The 21381-nt window shown below is 47.0% G+C and overlaps 2 protein-coding genes across 2 annotated transcripts in view; both read left to right on the plus strand.

The window, feature by feature from the left end:
• The window catches only part of KCTD7 (potassium channel tetramerization domain containing 7), a 133072-nt gene that overhangs the window by 32218 nt on the left and 79473 nt on the right, over positions 1-21381 (plus strand). The window lies entirely within an intron of this gene.
• On the plus strand, positions 1418-17263 carry TMEM248 (transmembrane protein 248). The gene is made up of 7 exons (XM_051636032.1): positions 1418-1685; positions 9770-9944; positions 10599-10884; positions 12109-12259; positions 13039-13222; positions 13678-13821; positions 14565-17263. The coding sequence occupies exons 2-7, from the start codon at positions 9786-9788 to the stop codon at positions 14583-14585; spliced, it is 945 nt and encodes a 314-aa protein (XP_051491992.1). The 5' UTR covers positions 1418-1685; positions 9770-9785; the 3' UTR covers positions 14586-17263.

A 21381-nucleotide genomic window follows, 5' to 3' on the forward strand; every position in this document is an offset into this window, starting at 1 on the left:
CAGGATAGAACAGTTGGTGCTTCATCTGAGTGTCCAGGAGGTCGATGTGTCCTTTTGCTTTACCCACAGCCACCCTCCTGTAGCTGGAGAGGTGCACAACTGCTGTGTGTGATGTGGTTGAATTGCCCAAGAGGCTCTCCCAGTGTGCACAGGCCCTCCTGCCTCCTGGTTAAGAAGGGTCACTCGTTAGCTGAGGGGAGTAATTAACTACTGTCCTTAGACATTATTGAAGATGGGGTCATTTCTGGCCTCGTGAGCTTCAGGAAATGGTGCAGTTTTACCTGTCCCAGGTACCACAGCTATTGCAGATACTTACAGGCACTTTCCTTCCAGCTTGTCCAGCTGCTGCTGCTGCAGTCAGGGCTCACTGGGCAGGGTGGAGACCCTGGCTCTGGATGGTGCAGGGAGTTGCAGGCAGGACCAGCAGTTACACTGGAGAAACTGGCTAAAGCAGCAGGATGATAACTGGAGTGCTGTTCCTCCCCCTTGGATCATGGCCCGTTGCCAGGTGTCCTGGATGCTCCACAGAAGAGCCTGGCTCTGTCATCTTTGCACCCTCAGGTATTTGTGTACAGGTGGATAAGATCCCCCTGAGCCATCATCCCAGCTCCAGGCTGAGCCATCCCCTGCATCCCATCCATCCATCCCCTGCATCCCATCCATCCCCTGCATCCCCTGCATGCCATCCCATCCCCTGCATGCCATCCCATCCCCTGCATCCCCTGCATGCCATCCCATCCCCTGCATCCCCTGCATCCCATCCCATCCCCTGCATCCCATCCCAGCCCCTGCATCCCCTCCATCCCCTGCATGCCATCCCATCCCCTGCATGCCATCCCATCCCCTGCATGCCATCCCATCCCCTGCATGCCATCCCATCCCCTGCATGCCATCCCATCCCCTGCATCCCATCCCATCCCCTGCATCCCATCCCATCCCCTGCATCCCCTGCATCCCCTCCATCCCGTCCATCCCCTGCATCCCCTCCATCCCCTCCAGCCCCTCCATCCCCTCCAGCCCCTGCATCCCCTCCAGCCCCTGCATCCCCTCCAGCCCCTGCATCCCATCCAGCCCCTTCCCTGGGATTCACGCCAGTCTGTTTCCGCACGGGGCTGGGTAGCGCCAGGCGCGGGGCTGGCAGAGCCCGGTTACCGGTTACAGCGGCAGGGGATGGGGGGATGGTTGGACTCGACGCTCCGAAGTCCCTTCCAGCCGCAGTGCTCCTGCCCGGCCTTGGCCGTCCCCGGGTGCAGGCCCCCACGTTCCCCCCTTTGGGACTTCATTCTCATGACAGTGTTATTTCCCGGCTCCGCTGGCCCCGGGACCGGCGGGATCCATCCCGGGGGGTTGCATGGCCGCGCGTCGCCGGCTCCGCAGCAGTTTGTCCCCCCCGCGCCACCGTCCGCGCAGCCGGGGGGGTGAGAGGTCACGGCTGCGTCCCCGGAAGCGGCGGGAGGCGGCGGAGGAGGCGGGTGCCCGGGTGTCCGGGGAGCGGCCCCGGCAGCGGCCCCGGCAGCGGCCTCCCCTGCACCCTCCCCTGCACCCGCCCGTGCCCGTCGCCCCGGCAGGGCAGGAGGATGGTGCAGAGCCCGCCCGCACGGCAGCCCCGCCGCCTCTGAGCTCCGCCGCTGCCTCCGGGCCTGCCCCTGCCCGGCCCGGCGGCTCTTCCCCCGCCTCGGGCGCCGGTAAGAGGGAGAGCGGGGGTGGCTGCGCCTGAGGGGACCCGCGGCCTTCGTGTGCCGGGATCCCGGCCGTCCCCAGCCCGCGGAGGCTGCGGGGAGCCCCGGGGGGCCCTGCCCGCGGGGCGGGGGCGGCTCCGGGGCCGCTGCTGTGACGGGGGGAGCGGCGGCCGGACCGGCGGGGGGGGGGGGGGGGGGGGGGGGTCCGGGCACGGCCCTGCCCGACCCCCAGGGCTGTGTCTCCAGGGAGCTGGTTCCAGATCGCCGGGTTTCTGGCCGGGCCGCTGCAGCTCCCCCGGGGCTCATCGGGGTCTTCACCGGGTTTTGTTTCTTTAAAAAAGAGGCTCCGAGCTGGGGCTGGCGCGGGAGGCAGCGCAGGGGGAGAAGCAGCCGGAGGGATTCTGGTGGCACTGAGGGTATTAATGCTTCAGAACAGGTTCTGGCTGGGGATTCCTTCTCTGGTGGGTTGTTTTTTTTTTTCCTGTTCCTCACCGATCCTTGTTTTATCATCTTTTACTTCTTTCACTTCAGTCTAAAGCTGTTGCGATGTTATAAATAACGGCACGTCCGGGGCATCGTGCCCGGAACGCGCTGCGGGGCCCTCCCGGCCCCGGGCCGGTGTCAGCAGCAGGGACAGGGACACCCCGGGAAGCGCCTCTGCCGGGCAGAGCGAGCAGATCACAGCTCAGCTGGGCTTGTTGCCCCTTCCCCTCTGTCTGCTTCTTCAGGGCTTGTCCCCTGGGGCAAACTCCTGTGCCTGATGAGCTCGAGTGCTACAACTTCCCCGGGTGAATTTGCCCTGTGAGACAAACCCCGAGTCTGCCTAGTAATTCGTTAAGGAGTCTTTTCCACATCCTCACTGAGCTCCTGATACGTTTGGCAGCTGGAAGCCTGTGGTGAGGTGACAGCCTGTGGTGAGGTGACAGCCTGTGGTGAGGTGACAGCCTGTCAAGGCTGGGCCTGTCTGTTGTGGTGGATCATTAGCGTGTGGTTATAAGCGGTTGAGCTGTAGGGAACCCCGAACTCCTCCTGGGCTGGACATACAAAATGGTTCTGGATCCATCTGGGCAGCTGCTGCTCCATCTCCCTGCCCCTCCTGCGGTCCCGGGAGGGAGGTGGCTGCAGTCCAGGCTCTGGTCGGCAGGTGTCCCGGGACAGGGCAGCTCTCCGGGCAGCCCCAGCACCGCGTGGTGCCGAGTGCTCTTTGACCCGAGAGTGGGCGAGTCCCATCCAAGGGGATTGAGACCTTGGTGGCCCCTTGTGCCGTGAGGAGCAGCCCAGGGCCGGTGGAATAGGATTCTTCTTTCCCACTTGAAAGACAAGGGCTTGCAGTGGTGTCTGTGAGGTGGAGACTGTACTGACCCTCGTGAGTTAGAGCTCAGCAAATTGAAGTCCTGTTTCTTTTGAGCAGGGGGTTTGAAGTACAGACATGGCCCCGGCACTGCCTGGCCTTGATGTTCCAGCTGTTGCTTCACTCCCTATTTCAGCAGGTTTTGCTGCTGTTTGTATTTTCTTCTCCACTGGCTGTTCCCCTGCTTCCCTCCCACAGCCAGTGGTACTTTCATTTTACCTCCAGAGCTCTGATTTTGCCACTTCCTCTCAAGCTGCCATTTCCTCAGCTGGTCCTTCTTTTTCTGCTGGTGCTTCAGGCTGTGTCTGTGTCCCTGCTGCTCCATAACAAACCATCACTACGGCCTTTTCTGCCTCTTTCTGTTCCTGCACTGCTGAGTTCTCACACATCCCATAATGGGTACCCTTAACAAAGTCAACGATTAACCTTCTGGAATTGGTCACTGAACCAGTTTCTTTCTGATTATTAAACTTACTGAGACCTTTTGTACGTCTTGACTGCAGCCTTTCTAGGAGCTGCCCCTGGCTGCTCTCAGCACAGTGGACACAGAATTTGGTTTCTCATGGAATTTCGACAGACCCTATAAAATTGGATCATTGTACTTTCTCCTTCCTCTCCCAGGTTCTCATGCTAAGCAGCTGTAACCAGAATAGTGGTTTCTAATCCAGCTTCAATGTCCTTGAGTCTAAGGTGGTGTTTCTCTGAAGTCCCTATGGTTTAGATTGTGAGAAGTGACACTGTAAGTGGTGACCTTGGCTTGTGAAAGTTGGGAGGTTTTAAAAATGCCCACGCCAGAGCTCTTGCATGTGGAGGTGCCCTCTTTCCCATGGCACAGGCTCACTTGGCCAGGGGAGCAGGCTGCCTTGCTCAGGGTTGGCAGCAGATTGTTTTCACCCAGAGGTTATATTTGCTTTTACTTACAGCAGGCTGTGTTTTACATGGTGTCTTTTAACAGAAGTCAGGATTTGGGGTTCTTTGAACCAGCGAAAAACTTGGAACTTTTTTGAATTTGTCTGGTTTTGCATAAGTTTTTCTTTAAATGGCAAATGAAAATGACCTTTGCTGTCCCAGGATATCAGCTGATTCACTGTCCAGGTGCTGGTGTGAAATCCACCACAGACATTTGGAGCTACCACGTGGATTTGTGGGGAGGGGCTGTTAAAGAGCTGGAAACTTCCTGTAAACAGACTGAGTAATGTCTGACCCACCACCTTCCTGTTTATCTTCTAACTCATCTATTTTATTGTAAGTTTTCTGCCTTTCACAAGGGTTATAGTCAGGAACTTGGGTGTTGGAAGTTCAGTGTTGGTTGAGCCATAACGTTTAGTACAACTGACCAAGGGCAGGTTGGATGGGGCTTGGAGCAGCCTGGGCTGGTGGGAGGTGTCCCTGCCCGTGGGGGGTTGGATCCGGGTGATCTTACAGGTCCCTTCCAACCCAAACCAGTCTGGGATTATTTCCCTTCTTTGCTTTGTTTTATGGGTAGAATTAAGTGCTGTTTATGTGGCACTGGGGGATGTTGAAATGCTTGTTTATGTGTTGAAAGGTGTTTTGAGAGGTGCAAAGAAACACTTCATGCAAGTATGAAGCATTTTGCTTTCATCTGTCCTTGCAAGTCCCCAGGCTCTCCTGGATAACTGTCTGTGTTACCAGGAGAGCACAGAAAGAACCTCCTTTCCAGAGGTGACTTCTGGCTCTGTGCTGTGCAGTGTCTCCTCTCCCTGCTCTTCCCACGTGCAAAGGACCAGGCCATTTTCCTGCCATGTTTTCTGCTTCCAGACTCTGAGAAAATGGTTTGTTGTGGGTTTTTTAATCAGCAGACACGTTTATAGGATAAAATAGCTCATAAAACTGTGGTGAACCTCAGCCTGGCTTGAGCCAGTTCCCTGTTATCTCCTACTTGGGTCCTTCCTCCTGGTGCAGTCTCGGGGCAGTCCAGATGTTTGTGCACATCTGGCTGCTGATCTCCTGGCTGCATCTGCATCTGGTTTGCAGGGTCCTGGGTGATGTTTTCAGCAGCTTGCTTCTCCCACGAGTCCCAGCTGCTTCTCTTCCCCTGCTTTGTGAAGAAACCTGATGGTGTTTACTATCAGTCTCTTTACTTTGGGTTTGATTTTGTTTGGTTTTAAACGCTGAAGGACAGGAGAAGGGGAAGAGGATCAGCTGGAGGGAAGAAGTGCTCTGCTCTGGAGGATTCCCCTGCCCTCCTTCCTCTCAGTCAGCCCTGCCTGCCCTTCTGCTGACAGGAGCTTTAGGCTCTAAGGTTTCCTCCCACAGGGTCTTGATGTGCTTCCTAAAAAGAACTGAAACAGCTGCAGATAGTGACACCTCCTTTGTTTCTGTAGATATTGGTGTGGTAAAGTCAATCTTCCTATCAAATTAATAGGAAACCTTTTTCTCCCAGCTGCATCTTTTGTAGTGTAAATATTATGTCATGCAGTTCTAACAAAGATGTAAAGAACAAGCTTGTTGATTGGCCTCCCTCAATTCCTAAAAGAAACTGCCTGTAACAGCTGTTGACAGGGCGTGGAAGGGCAGCTTCTGGTGAGTTTAGAAACTTCTGTTTAGTTTTAATTTTAATCTTTTTTCTCTTAAAAGAAAGGAGAGGGACATAATTGCTGCTGCTCTGAGAACCAGCAGAGCCTTCTCGGCAGTTGTGGCATCAGCTGAGGTTACTTTTGCCAGTTCTGTTTAGTGGGCTGATAGGTGATATTAGATTAGAGATATAGGTATTAATTAGTCATAATAAAGCTTTCAGAGATAGTTTTGAATATTCTGAACTGTAACAACTTCACAGTGAACACAAGTGTGATCTGTTTTGCTTTCCTGTGTTGGGGTTCTAGGTGTTAGACATCAAGGCTGGTTTGAAGAGAAGATAACAAAATTAAAGATATTTTTAGTGCCTGCTACTGTTTACTGTTCTTAATTGAGAGGCACTTTAGTTTGAGATCAGCACCATTTCTTTGTTTGCCTGTTATTTATGGGTGGTTTGCTAGGAAAATCACTGTTCAGTTGGTTGGTGTTCATGGGTGTTTTTCTGGAATGCAACATTATTTTCATTGCAAGTGGTTAACCCCAATGTGACCCATTTCCTAACCCCCATTGTCCTGCTGCTGATGGGGCATCTTTGAAAACATAATTGATTTATAAATCAACTGAACTGCACAGTTGAGATTAAATGCTCTGATGTGCAGGCTTAAGAAACGTGTGAGATCTTACTGGAGTGTTGTTGGGATGGGTCAGTGCTGGCCTGCTGCCCTTCTCCTCCACCCACAGTTTTAGTCCTTGAGGTATTTCAGTGTATTTTGTTTTGTTTTTTTTTAATTTAACACACACATTTTTTTTTTCCTCTAACCTGTGACTATCTTCCATGCACAAGAAGAAAGGGAGATGTTTGTAAGGAAATTACATTATTTTAAGGTTCCTGGTAGAAAGATGGTAGTCAACATTATGGCAAGATACATGTAAAAATTGTCAGAAATTTACTTTGATCTCTTTAAAATAAATATTTTTGGTGGCTTTGTTTTTTTTTTCCTTTTTGCAACTGCAGCTTTACTTTGAATACCTGCTTTAGTAGAGCATGCATTTAAATTGTTGTTAGGAATTCAGCTCGTTTGCTGCTAAGCCCTGAAATGGGATTGTAATACTTACATGGTTCATTTAATTGACTTTTTAGTCTTTGCAATAGACTTCAAGATTTTCCTTATTTGTAATTTATTCTTCAAAAACTCAGAGGCCTGTTTAGAAAGTTACCTTTTCTACAGTCCTTCATGTACAAATAAGGAGGAATGTAAAATTTGCTTCTCTGAGGTTACTGTATTTGCTCCTGGCTGTGGTGGAGGAAAACTCCCCTGAACTGTAGAGTAAGTTCTCTCACTTCTTAGATTGTTGCCCAGTTCTGTGGTTGCTGGAGCTCTGTCTCGTTAGCTGTTCTGTATTTCCATCCTTTACCATTTGTATCTTATTTAACTGTACAGCAGAATGTGCAGGGGTTGTGGTGCCTGATGTAGGAGCACAGCATCTCCCCAGAGCTCCTGGGCTGTCTCCTTCAGCTGGAGCTCAGCCTGAATGTGGCATTTTGTCCTGACTTCCCCACCTCAATTCCAAGCAATTACCTTGGAGCTGGTGGCCAGTGTTCCAGGCTGGCAGTTCCCATTCTTCCCATTGTGCTTGAGCTCCTTGCTGGACTGACTGGGGAGGATTTTATTGCACAGGTAGGGAAAGGCTCAGGCAGAGAGCAGAAGGGCAGGCAGCAGTTATTAGAGCTGCTTTCTACATTATTTATTTGGCTAAAAAGTGAAATCTGATCTTGCTTTCCTGACCTGCCAGGAGGTAATAGCATTTGGTTTCTTTTTTTTAACTATGTGAAAAAGAAATAAAAGTTTAAAGTGTATTCTTGAGGTTACTCATTTACACAGAGGAAGTTGTTAGTTACGGCGAGAGCTGGGAGAGGAACAGTGTTTGTGTTGTATTTCTAGCAGGTCATAACAGAAAGGAGGAGCTAAGTGTGTGGACCATTAACTGAACCCCTAAAATCTAGTGGGAATAAACTGATCTGTTTCACAACTTCTTTGATACTTCATGGTATTTAAGCACTTTATTTCTTAAAAAAAACAGCAGTTCTTCAGGCAGCAGCGTGGAAACATTCCTCTTCCTCTGGTTGGCACTAACCATGTCCAATTGCTATTTTCCTGTCAGCTCTACTATTGAAATCCACAGTTGTTCCCATTTCTCTCCCAAATGCTCAAAAGGCATATTATGCTTTGGAAATTGCAGCTTATAGCATTTTCTAATTGCTTTCAAAGCCATTGAGTTATGGGAGCATATTAAGCAACCAGCACTTAAAAGCTGGTGATCTCTTACATAAAAATATTAGCCCAAGTGGGTTTCTATGTATGCTTTTCAGCACACCCAGTTTTATGGCTGATGTTAGACCCTGTGGTAAACAAACATGCTAATGGAGCTGTTGGAAACCCCTTTAGAAAAGGATTAGAGTATGGTATATGCTGGGATGACATTCAGCTGTGATTAAATGCTGTAATAAAGCCTGCATCTGTGTTGTTATTTTCAAGAGGAAATTCAGAAGGGAACATGGGCTACAACTCTGCTTTTGGTTTATCTTTTGATCTCTTTCCATCTCAACATGTGTCTCCAGCGTTTCTAGATGGAGCGTTTGGGGTTTTTAACTAGGGCTCATTTAAGGAATTTGGTGCCAGTGACAGGATAGGAAACAGAACATACCCAGGGATTGTACCAGTATGATTTTTCCCTCTCACTCCTGCCTTCTCCTGACACCTTCAGTGGCCTGTGGGGTCCAAAGCTGGTCTTGGACAAAGACAGAAGTTCTGGTGAGGTGCACATTTATCATCACCTTTTCTTTCCTCTGTTCTCCTTCACCCTTTCTCTGCTCTGTGCTTTTTGTTCTTGGACACACTGGGTTTTTGTAGAGGTGTTTGTCACCCAGTCGTTCTCACTGATCAGTCGTTGCCAGCTTTCCTGGTGTTTGCAGAGTGGATGGAAATGGGTTGATGGTGCAAAATAGCAAACCCAGGACATGATCTTGTGCTCTGGAGTGAGCCCTGTTCCAGCAGATTTCACCGAGGTAAGCAGGTAGGTGTGTGGGGATGGGGAGAGTCAGCACACACAGCTCCCTGTTCTGGCATTGCCAGGGGATCTCGGGTCTCTCCTCAGTGAGTTGCATTTTCCTTTCTGTGCAGCAGTTTTGCAGATCTTGTCAATATTCCTGTTAAAGATAACAGAAGCATTTCTGCCAGTAAAATCTCGGATACACACAAGGAAGTTGTGATCATTGTGCATTGTGGGATCTGAAAAAGTCTTTGTCTGAGAGCTTGTCCTTTCACTTCTCTTCCCTTCTTTTAAAGCAATAGATCAGATCAGAGATCACTCTCTCTCTTGTTCTTGTCCTCAAAACCTGTCCCACTCATCCTCAGACCTACCACTTTTCAGCCCTGCTACATCTGGATTTTAAAAGATGAGTGCTTCTAGATGCAAATCACCCAGACCTGCAGGGAGCAGAGTCCTTGATTTAGTTAAATGTTATCAGATCTGTATGAATGCTCAAACATTAACCATTGCAGCACTGAATTCTTCAGATGCTAGTCCTGGAGTTTGCCATTTCCTATGAATTTTGGGCATCCCTACGAACAATTACTGCCCTTCTAGTCTAGTTCGGGTTAAAAGCCTTTTCAACCAGGATTGCAGGCAAGACAAAGATAAGAGGTTTGCTTGAAGTTCCTTCTTTTCAGAGCTTGTGCAGTAGATGCTGCAAGGCTGGCCCTTAACACTGAGCTGGTTGCTTTTTCCTTGGGAGTGGAGCTGGAGAAGCTGAAGCAGTAAGCTTGGTTTGGGTCTTTTTGCTCTGCAAATAAAGAAAATTCAGAAAGGGAATCAGACAAAATAGGATCTTTTGGACAGAAATGAATGATTTCATACATTTTCTCAGCATGTGTAAGGTCCTCTCTTTGTTTACAGACTGTAGGGAAAGTTCTCTGCAAGAATCCAAGAATAAGAGTCTCCCAGCCTCCACCCTAGGGCAGTTGCTCAGTGTTTCTGTGTGCAGGATTCTTGATGCAGAAGCCTGAAATCATGTAGGCTGCTTCTCTGAACCTCTTTTGAAGGTCTGGCCGTTGGGGGCTAGGAACAGAGGAGAGGGGATCTTTAAGGTTTCAGGCTCTCCTGACAGGTCTCACTGCCTGCTCTGTGTTCTCTTTGCTTTCAGGTGAACAATCAGAATAATGTTCAACATAAACTTGTTGGAGAACCTGAAGGTTTACATCAGCAGTCGACCTCCCCTGGTGGTCTTTATGATCAGTGTGAGTGCTATGGCAATAGCTTTTCTGACACTGGGCTATTTCTTCAAAATCAAGGAGATCAAGTCACCAGAAATGACAGAGGTAGGTACTAAAAGTTCCTGACCTAAATAAACAGTGAGAACACTAATTTGAAAAACATGTCCAAAGCAAGCAAGCTTGGTTGTTGTTTTTTTTCTTCCCCAAGAACCCTCTCATGGGAGTGTGCAGTCTGATGGAATGCTGTCTGCATTTATATTTGCCTCCAATTCAATGAGGAAAGAGGCTATTGGTGTGAGTGTTGGAGTAGTCTGGTTTTAGTTGGAGGATGAGGCCAAATCATCTGACCTGGGTCTTCCCTACTATGGCAAGGAGCCTTATCCAGTAGTACTGTTCTGTAATGAGGGAACCCTTGGGAGAAACCTCTCATCCCCTGAGGTGGGGAGAACATACCAAGGCAGTGTGTTCCCTGTGGAGGTTACAGGAGGATGTTCTGGATGGACCACGGCAGTGTGTCCCTTGTGTGGGTCACAGGAGGACATTAAAGGTGGGGATTGAACCCATCTGAGTGTGCACAGCTTGCCCGTTGTTCAGACAGCTGTGGTGGTATTTGTCCTTGCTTTGTGAGCCATCTGACTTCAGTGCAATGTCCCAGAACTGCAGGTGGGATGGTAGGTGTCAAGGTCTGCATGGCTCTAGGGAAGTGGCAGCCAAGGGTTAACTTGTTAACCTGGTTGAAAGCTTCACCTTTGTTTTCAGGACTGGAACACCTTCCTCCTGCGGTTCAATGATTTGGACTTCTGTATATCTGAGAATGAAACCTTAAAGCATCTCATCAATGACACCACGACTCCAGAAAGCACCGTGACTAGTGGACAGGCAAGATCTTCCACCCAGTCTCCACAGACTCTGGAGGACTCTGGTCCAATAAACATCTCTGTTACCATCACCTTGACGCTGGACCCGCTCCGACCGTTTGGCGGGTATTCCCGCAATGTCACACATTTAAGTTCCACAATTTTTGGCCACCAAATTGGACTCTCAGGTATGCAAGACTTGACCTTTATAAATTTGAGTGATAAGTATATAGTCAAATAAAAACTTGCCAGCATATTATTGGTGAGATAATCTTCTGCTTAGAACATACATGTGTTTCCAGGTTTGTCTTTGAGTATGTTCCTATATGGAGCCCTTCACTTGTTTGCTGGAAAACTTCTTGCATTCAGAATGAGCCTACAGGTTTACCAAGATCAGACTTTGCAGTTTTAAATAATTAACCTAATGGCAATGCAAGGAAATTCTTAAGCCAACAAAATTCCAAACGAAAGCTTCTACAGTGACTGTCTTCAGTGCTATCTTGATACATCTTCATGTCCTTAACTCACATTTTGAAGGTGTTAATGGAGATACATCAGAGATAAGTAGCATGTTGTCTAAAACAAAGTTTATCTAAAATGCATACATTAATAAGCTTCAGTATAACAAACAGCAACCAATTTGATGGTTACAATTTCTGTGGTGCGAAGAGACTTTTCTGTCATGTGGCTGCCTTGCCAGTAACTTTTGACAGGAGGTTGTAGAGAATTAGTAGTAGAAATGGATAATAAAACCTCACTGAATTTTAGCTTTTAGCCAGGGTTGCATTTTGTAATAATGCCTGAAGGTGTCTTGAACCCCAGAGGCATTTGCCATAGCTTTGAATCTGTATTGCTGGATTTTATGTTGTTATTTTGTTACTGCTTTAAGAGCTCTCAAATGCCAGTTCCATTTCCAGTAGCCTGGATTTATTTTCAGCATTAATATATTTGCACTACTTAACCTGCAGTTCAATATCTACTGGCAGCTTTTTGTCTCCACCAATATCTGCAATTTGAAAAGTAAGTGTCAGAAAAAGGAAGTGTGGAACAAAGTCTCTGGGAGGAAGAAACGCTGCAGATCTGTGATTGTACTTTCTAATAAAGTTCTCTGACCATGCATGAATTCATTTACAAATAGGGAGTTTTTGATTTCTGAAAGGAGCCTCATGACCCCCCACTTTTGGGGGCAGGAGAGATTAGATAGACCAGAAGCTGGGGTTTTTGTAGCTTGATTTAGTTTGGTTTTATAACTTTCTTTGTTGATAGTGAAGATCCTGGATGACTTCAAAGGTACAGGTTCAGGGGGGTGGCTGCTGCTGCCTTAGCAATTTGTGTGTTGTTCTTATCCTAGAGATTGTTGCTCAGATACTTTTTGTGAACAAGAGCCAGCTTTCTTTCTCTCTTTCTCAAAGGCAGAGAATCCCATGAGGAGATAAATATTACATTCACCCTGCCAGCTGCCTGGAACTCGGATGACTGCGTTCTGCACGGCCACTGCGAGCAGGTCGTGTTCACAACCTGCATGACAGTGACAGCAGCCAGCAATGTGTTCCCTGTCACAGTGTAAGTGCACCTTAAACACTCCTACATGGGCTGGTTACTGGGTGTTTAATTCCTCAGCTGGTTCTCTGAGGTGGTCACTTGCCCCTGAACCTGACTTGCCTGTGCAAGTTGTGTACCTGCCCTCCTTCCCCCACAGTAAAAGCCTTTCTTTTAGCAGCACTTGGTTTTTCTGTGGGTATTTTGAACTATAGTCCCTACCTGCCTTGCCACATGCTGCCTGTGATTTAAACTTCACGAGGAAGAAAAGAATCCACGAACATTTAAGAAAGATATCCTGTATTTTAGTTTGAATCCCTTGTGTGAGAGCTGAGGCCTGACACTAAGGTGCTTCTCCTCTTCCCTGTGGAGAGATCAGTGTAACCTGAATGCTGCTTTGCTCCCATTCCCCAGCAGGGACAGAACTTTCATCACAACAGATTCCCTTTATCTTCCCTGGAGTCCCTGACACTATTCAGGAGTTCACCCTGGAGAACCACCAGATAGATCCACATGGCAGTGGGAAGCCTTATGAAAACCAGTGTTGTTCTAATTAAGCTGTGGGATATTGAGTTACTGGAAAAACATACAGCTACGTTCTGATTTTGTGTGGGAATCCTGTGGGGGTTTGTGGACAGCCTTTTGGCTAGGCTTTGGGTTCTGTTGTTGTTTTGGAAGGTCCAGAATAAATCCGTGGTTTATGGTGCTGTTGAGAAGACCGGGCTTGACTCAGTTCTAAAAATTATTCTTGCTGAACATGGAAAATGCCAACTGGGGTGCTAATTATTTCTGCTTCTCCACAGCCAGCCACCCCATTGTGTCCCTGAAACATACAGCAATGCTACACTCTGGTACAAGATCTTCACCACAGCAAGGGACTCAAACACCAAATATGCACAAGATTATAACCCTTTCTGGTGTTACAAAGGAGCAATAGGAAAAGTGTACCATGCTTTAAACCCCAAGCTAACTGTTATAGTTCCAGATGTAAGTGTCATGGTGTTTCTGTATGTTACGGTGAATAAGTGCTTGGCTTTTGTTTAACTGAGTATGGGCTTGTTTGTGCCCTAAAATAGTCCCATTCAGTGCTGGTTTGTTCTGTGCTGTGATAGAGCTGGGCCTGCTTTACCCCTGAGGGGCATGATGGCTTTCCTATAATCTCCATGTGCCTCAGAACTTTTAATTACTAACATTTATATTTTGAAATCATTGGACAAAAGACAGGACATGGGAAGCAATCCCTAGTGTGGGTTTTTAACACAAGGAACATTTGGGCTCTTTGTGCCATGATTAGGAATCACTTTCATTACTGTGCCAGCTGCACAAAGGGGTGAAAGTTGATTCATGAGGTTAATTTCTGTGGTGATCTGATAATTATTGCTTTAATATGAAATGCCAGCTCTTGGTGCATTGTCAGTAAATGCTTTTCGTTCTCTGTGCAGGATGATCGCTCTCTAATAAACCTGCATCTCATGCACACCAGTTACTTCCTTTTTGTGATGGTGATTACCATGTTCTGCTATGCAGTTATTAAAGGCAGACCAAGCAAACTGAGACAAAGCAATACAGAATTCTGCTCTGAAAAGGTGAGTCTGTAATAACAAAACACTGATAAGAAAACACAGAAAACCTCCTTTTTTTACAAAGTGCAGACTGGTTTTTCTTCCCTCTGGAGATGAAGATGTAATTCCCTTTCTAAGAGACATGGGTGTTTCATTGTGAGCAGTCCAGATGGGTGCCACAAAACCCACATATATGCTTGGTAGATCCTCAGAGTTAGATTTCTCTGCTGTAGAAGTGGATTCCTGCAGTTCAGTAAGTGCTGTAATGAAGCTCCTCTGGTACTATGTGCACCATTTTGTGTGAAGCATTGGATAGATGACATTGAGTAGTTGTATTTATCTTTTATCACAACAGAATCAAAACTGAATACAACATGCTGTGTAATTCTCATGATTGTTAATCAGACTTAAAACAATGACAAAGCTGTTGAAACAGTCATTATTCAGTACTGCACTGGAGACCTGCACTTTGCTTGAAGGATTAAATATGAATATATTGAATTGTGAAATAGGAAGCTAATGTTGATATTCTTTGATCAAGTGTAGAAGCTGTTTTGAGTTTTTAGTTTTTTGGTTTGTTTTTTAATTGGTGATTCCAAGTACAGAACACCTTCAGACTTCCTTTGATTTCCTTTCCAAGTAAGACTTTTCAAGGTTCTTTGAAAAAGCAAGGACAGATATGGCAGCTGCATGGAGATAAGTAATATCACAGTTATGGGATTAAGAATTTGACTTTTAATTAAATGTTTTCTTTGTCTTTTGTTTAGGTTGCTTTGTCAGAAGCATAATCCATCCTCTCCTTTTTCTGAGAATGACTGAGAACCGTAATCATTGCCTGCTGAACCCAGAACGGGTCTTAACACTCTGTGAATACATTATCTTGCAATGTTGGTTTATTCCAACCAAAGACATTTCAAGTGCCTGTAATTGATTTGTACATATTTATAAAGGTATATTCCAGATAGGTCAGAGGATGCAGCCGGTCTGTGGCGCGGCCCGAATCCTTCATCTTTACCTGTGGAGCTGGCAGAATGTTTGTGTAGATATCTTTAGTGATATGGCTGCTTATAGGCAGAGCAAGATATTTTTGTCTAGCTGCATCTGGGCAGGTTAAGATGCCTTTGCAAATGTCTCAAAACAAACCAACAGAACTTTGTTTTTTGCCCAATGATATGTACAGTGTGTTTGAACAGTATGCACCTTTGATATAATACTGCATTTCCAAAGCCACCAATCTACTACATGAATTAAATGTGTGTTTGTGTGGCCTAATACTTTCTTCCATTTGCTTCTTGCTTGCAAGAAAAGATATCAACGTTTTAGATTATTTTTTTTTTAAAGAAATACATATTCACATTTTAATAGTGCTGTATTTAGGACAAACTTGTGCTTTTATTAATAGGAAAAAAATTAAGAAGTGAAGTTCCATTTAAAAACGTTTCTGATTAAAAAGAAATAAGTTTGATTATTTTTTTTTTAATTTATTTTTTTTATTATTTGGCTTGCTGAATGCCAGAAAATCAGTCAGCATGGAGACCATCTGGGAAGCTTTCCACTTGGCCTTCCATCCACAGCCCTCAAACCAGGACTGTGAGTCTCTGCTGCAGAGCAGCTTTCTGTCAACTTTTTTTTTTTTTTTCTAGCAAGTGAAACTTAATAAAAAGATGTATTGTATGAACAGTCTGTTGGGGCTCTGCACAGCCTTGGGCAGGTGCAAATTATGAAAGGAGAAGAAATCCCATAGTCTGTTACAGAGCTTCACTCTGGGACTCTCCATCCATCTCTGAAGGGCAGCTGGAAATGACTCCTGGATAAGCTTTGCCCCGTTTCCATGTAATGCTCTGCTCAGGGGAGCATGACAAGGAGAGAACTAGGGCTGCTGTGATTAAGGTCAAAGAAGCCACACAGTAAAACACACACTGTTCTCTGTGTCCACTCTTAAATGAGAGGTTGGATTCTGTGCATTTCTCCCTCTCCAGTTCTGTCTTCTGTTTCTTTCTGGCTTCTTACTGCAGAGGGTCCTGCATTGTCAGGAGTCAGGCTTTGCCTGCAGACATCTCCACCACTTCTTTTAAAATCTCACTGATTGCCTTAATTGACCTTTCATCTTGTCTTTCAGCTTTCTTGTTGGGTAGCATACCTGCACATCTGCATAGGTACACATTTGCTATTTCCCCTCCTCCTTTCACTCTAAACTGCACAAAAGAAGAAACTCAACATCTCAGAGTCAGTTTTGCTGGCATAAGATTCCTCATTTGTTGCCTATGGACAGTGTTGAATGGTACCTGTTGGTCTGTATGGACAGGACTTCAGTTAAGTTCATGAGTCTTTGAAGCAAAACAGGCTCCCTTTTCTTCAGAACATGTTTCCTTTATAGAATTTAAGTTACTTAAGGGGTATTAACTAAAGTGTTTTTCTCCAGGGAGGTTAAGGCAGAGCTTTAGAGATAGCCTAGTTAGAAGTCTAGGAATAAAATGAAGCTTCCAGTTTTCTCCTGATGCTGCTTTGGGCTCATAGAGCTTCACTGGAATGAATCAGTGAAGTCAAAACAGGTAGAGGCTTCTCATGGAAACTGCCTGAGCTGTGCCTGCTTCTTCCCAGCCTCTGCACTGACACCCACTGCCAGTTGCCTACGAGGGTGGCTTGAACCTGGGGACCAGAGGCAGGAATAAGAAGCAGACTGGATTGGTGTTGCAAATTCTGGAAACAGCTAGAGAACACCCAACATAACACAGCTCCTTTAAAAAAGCAAAGCCTTGTCCTTTCTGTTTCAGCCAATAAAAAACCCAAACTCCAAAGGTTCTAACTGGAATTTGGTCTGCTGGGGAAAACAGATTTATTTTTTTATAGATATATTTGGTAATTAGAGGAGCCTTCTCTGCAGTTTATCACCCACTGTATTGAAGTACCTAGAAATACCAGGATTGCAGCCCACAGACACAAAAGTCAGAATGTTAGAGTGGTATATTTTGGCCTTAGTTGGTCCCTTAGCAGCCCTGTACTGCAGCAGAGAGGCAAGGCTGTCCGGGTTGAAGTGCTGGAATACTGAGGAATATTGGATTGTTCCAAGGTGTGATGTGCAACAGTTAAATGCAGCCAAACAGAAGAGCAAAAACTTAATATTAAAGTTCAGATCATATTGATCTTTCCTTTTTTGTTTTCTTTTTCTTTTTAACTATGACTTGAATCAGTTTTGATTCTATTTGTACGTGTTTTCTTGTTCTTAGAAAGCTGCCATTTTCTTTTGCATTTTTCTTTGGCATTACATAGAAAATCTGAGCCTTGGTTTTCAACCCTCTGCAGGTGATTGTAGGGCTAAGATGGCTTTTTTGTTTTGTTCTTACATTTCACTTATCTTGTTGCATGATGGTTAATAGCTGATTTGGAAATGACATTTTTCTCCTAGATTAATTTTGTGTTTGTAAGATGTGCATATTGCTTTGCAGAATAAAAATGATGAAGTTTATTCTGTTGTTGTTATTTCTACTGCCCACTTGCTGTGGAGGTTTCATAAATGGCCTATGCTCTAGGGACCAGCAGAGGAAATTAGTAGTGAAAGTGCTTAGTAGATTGGAATTTCAAACCCTTTGTGTACCTGTGGTGCAGTGAGCACCTTATGTCAATATTTTTTGTGTTTGTGGTGCCTGTCATGAGAAATGCAGAATTTTGTGACCTAGACCTGCCTCTCCTGTTGCTATTCCTTGATGGTGATCGTGGCTTTCACTGCCTCCTCACCACAAGTGACTGACTTAGCTGATCCAAGAGCAGATACTGCGGGTTTGAGGGTTCCTGCAGGTGGCTGGAAATGGCTGGAGGCTGGATAGGGATGGATGTTGAAATCAAGATAATGTGGCTTGTTAAATTCTAGCTCCAGTTACCGGGCAGCTGGAACAAGTTGCACCTGCTTGAGAGAGTTGGAAAAACAGACTTTGTGTTGCTCTTGGAAGGTTGTTAGAAGCTAGGCAGGGTGTGCTTGACAAGTAGGAGGCAGCCAGCCTGTCTTCCTGCCCTGAAAAACAGAGTTCAAAGCATCCAAATGGTCCCTATTCAAATCTCATGGCAAATGGGAACACTGTTTAAAAGCAACTCTGTGATACTGTTTTGTAACTTTTACTCAGGAGATGAACTCTGAGAATTCGTAGGAAAAAAAGTTATTTTAATAGAATAGCTTTTATAAATCCCCTTGGTGCAGCTCTGGGAAACCTGGCTAGTCCTGCAATGTCTGAAATGGTCTCAACTTTGAGTCTCTCACTACTTTAGTTAGCAAAGAAATTGTCTTTGGCCTCTAGTGAATCCTGTCCCTCAGCCAGCACAGAGGAAGAGAAAGGCAGTCGGACACGTATTCACTTGTTTTCTGTTAAACAAACTCTCTTTCATAACTCGAGCAGCCACTCTTTGGCAAGTGCACAGCTTTGTTCAAGGGGGTTTACAGAAGTGCAACTTCCTTGAAGAAAATTCTGTTTTCATAGCTCTTGCTGCATGGACTTAACACTTGACTAAACTTACAGGAGGGTCTGTGGTCAGTTCCCACTGGCGAAAATGTACTTGGTAAATTAATATGTGAATTAATTTTGTTCTAAAGTAAAGGTGAGCAACCTGCTGCCTGGAATATTTCCCAAGCCTCTTGCATAGGGAAAGTCCTGCTTTAATTTCGTACCATTGCCTTAAGTCAGGTTCTTCCACGGCCCCCTCCTGGCTCTTGATAGTATAAGCAGCTAAAAGTAGGTGTTGTAAGCAGGTAGTTCAGTGGGAGGAGGGGAAAAAAGTGGTTTTGCTGAAAGAATAGGACATTTCCAGGTGCTGGAAGGGTGGGGTGAGCAGAAGGGGTTCATTTGGTAACACTGTAATCAGGCTGTTTACTCATATCAATGATGTTTGTTAACAAACTAAAATAAGGGCATTGAAAAATTATGTGAAGCTTGCTCATCTGGAAAAAACGCACGTGCTATGTTTGCAATCAGATTACATCTAACGTTAGCAGGCTGCCACAGATTGGGATGAGAAGGACCATCTGCCACCCGCGATGGCATTTCTTTAATCGGGTGCTTTGTGCCAAATATTTTGGTATTACATGAAAGTATTGCTGAAAATGGGGAACAGCATCTGTTTTCTTGCAGCAGCACCTTCTTTCTGCAAGCAAATTCCTTTAGCCCTCTTTTTGAAATAGTTTCAGAATGTTGTTCTCAAAAGTTTGAATGAATGAGTATGCTGGCAGCTGCTGAGATTTGGGTTGTAAAATCTGCTTTTCCCTCCAGCTCTGATCAGAATTTTGCTAGTGATGAGCAGCCTGGCAGAGCGAGAAGATAAAGCTGCATCTAAAGGTAGAAACCCATGTATGTGGTAAATTCTCATGACTGGTTTGTCTGCTGTGAACCAGGTCACTCAGTGACTTTAAAACTTTGAATTTCTGAGCCCCACAAATACCCTCCTCAGAGATGCCCAGGAAGTTTGCACACACAAAGGTTCCTTTGTGGCATCCAGTTTTGTCTGTTAGCTTGTGCCAGCTTTTCTGAGGTAGTCTGGGGACTGACCTTGAGGTGTTTGTTAACCCTGCGTTGAAAACAACTCAGCTAAATAAACAGCAGCTGTGCTGAGGAGGTGCAGGCTGGCTGGATTTGGATCTTCCTTCGGCGTTGCTGCCACGCAGCGTCCCTGTTCCCCCACGCCAGCTCTCAGGAGACCTGGGTTCCTTGCTCTGCCTCTCTAGGTGCCTTGGGCCATTTGTTTTGTCCTTGTAGGGCTCAGTTTCTCCTTTATAAAGGGCTTTTGCAACTCCGCTAAGTGCTGTGACCTTTAGGGACAGCAGTAACTTGGCTGGAAAATGCGTCTGAACGAGCGTCCTGCTGCGGGCGGGGAGGCTGCGTCCTGCCCCGCCAAGCTGCCTGCAGGGCGCGTGTTCCCTCTGCCTTTTGAAAGGTGCATTTTCAATATGCTGAAATAACAGTTGAGGACCTAAGCACGGATTTCCAAGTGTAGATTTCCTGGTGCTGTCTCTGTTGTTGGCTCCTTGCAACATGATTCTCTCACCTTGAGGAAACAGACAATGTAAGATTTCGTATGTAGATACAAGATAACTCCAGCAAGGTAACTGACCGAAAAATGTGAGTAAACCCAGTATGTCCTTGTACCGCCTTCACCCAAGAACCCTGTATTAACAAAATAGCCATTTTCTAGCAGGCAGAGCGGGTAAGAAACGTGATTCTGTGGTCTGTAGATGGGGTTGTGGCCACGCGGGCCTCACCACAGCTCAACCCCCCAGGCAGGCTTTTCACCCAGGAGTTTTAATTAATCCTCCCCTCGGCGCAGTGTTGGCTGGGCAGGGCTGAGCCCGCTCAGCCGCGGGGGTCTCAGGTGCGGGCGCTCCCCGCGCGGCAGGAGGAGGAGCAGCCGCGGGCCCGGGGTGAGGCCTGTGCCGCGGCCTGGGCCGGGCCCCGCGGCCTGCGCGGGGACTTGTCTCCCCGGGGCAGCCTAGGAAGGTATTTCGGGTTGTAAAAACGGTGTTTTGGGTGAGGTGATTTGCGAGAGAGAAGTGCTTGGATGTGAGCGGCGGCGCTGGAGCTGCTTGGATCCCCCCGGCCTGGTGAGTCCCCGGCTGCCTGTGGCGGGGCCTGGGGGGGGATGTGGGGAAGGGGCTTCAGGGAGTCCCCAGCGGTGCCTTTGCTTTCGTGGGGGCAGAACCGGCCTTCAGAGGGAGCTCAAGGGGGTTAGAAGACGCTGGTGAGGGGGCTCAGGGCCTGCTGCAGGGCTGAGCAGTGAGGGCAGTTGAACGTGCCCCTCTTTGAGCCTCCCCCTCCTGAAAACCTGGCCAAGGAGGGACCAAACAGCTTGAAAGTTAAAATTTTCAAGGAAATCTGCGTGAGATTAGAGCTGGTGCAGGTTGACCTGAGAGAGCCTAGAAGCGAGGAGAAACCAAGCGAGGCCGTGGGTCAGGAAAAAGGAGTCCGGACCTCGTGCAAACAAAGAGGCTGAGGCACCGAGAGAAACTGAGCGTCCCCGGCTGGGGAGGGGGCGGCTCTTCGCCCCCGGAGGGGTCTGCAGGGTGGGCGGGAGGCCGAGAGCAGGGCCGGGGCTGCCGGGCCGGGCTGCCCCGCGGAGCCGCCGCTAGATGGTGGCAGGGGCTCGGCCCGGGCGAGAAGGGCCCTTTGCTTAATGACGAGCTCCAGCACAGGGACCCGCTGAGCCCCAGGGGCGTAAAGAGAAGGCAGCATTGCACAAGAAGCATAGCTGTACCTAAAACTATAACCTGCAGGTTAAGGTTTTAAATAAATAACTCTCCTGTTGTGGCAAAGATAGGAGCTTGGGTGGATCTGAGGGAGACCCTGATCTTGGCTGCTAGAGGCCACTTCATGCTTCTGCTCCAGTCTGATTCTTTCTTTGAGTCCTCATCTGCAAAATGGGGGAGGATAAAACCTCTTTGTCCTGATGGTTGAGAAGATAGAAGGAGCCCCAGGGTGGGACAGGATCGATACAGCAGCAGGGAAAGAGACAGCATGAGGCTGCTGCAGTTGTAGGTGGCAGTTTTGCATCCCGTACTGGTGTTCTTTAAGTGAGAGGTTGTGTTTTGGAAGGATTTTGTGGGGGTGA

This window comes from Apus apus, chromosome 18 (assembly GCF_020740795.1).
Source record: "Apus apus isolate bApuApu2 chromosome 18, bApuApu2.pri.cur, whole genome shotgun sequence".
In the NCBI taxonomy this organism is placed as follows: Eukaryota; Metazoa; Chordata; class Aves; order Apodiformes; family Apodidae; genus Apus; species Apus apus.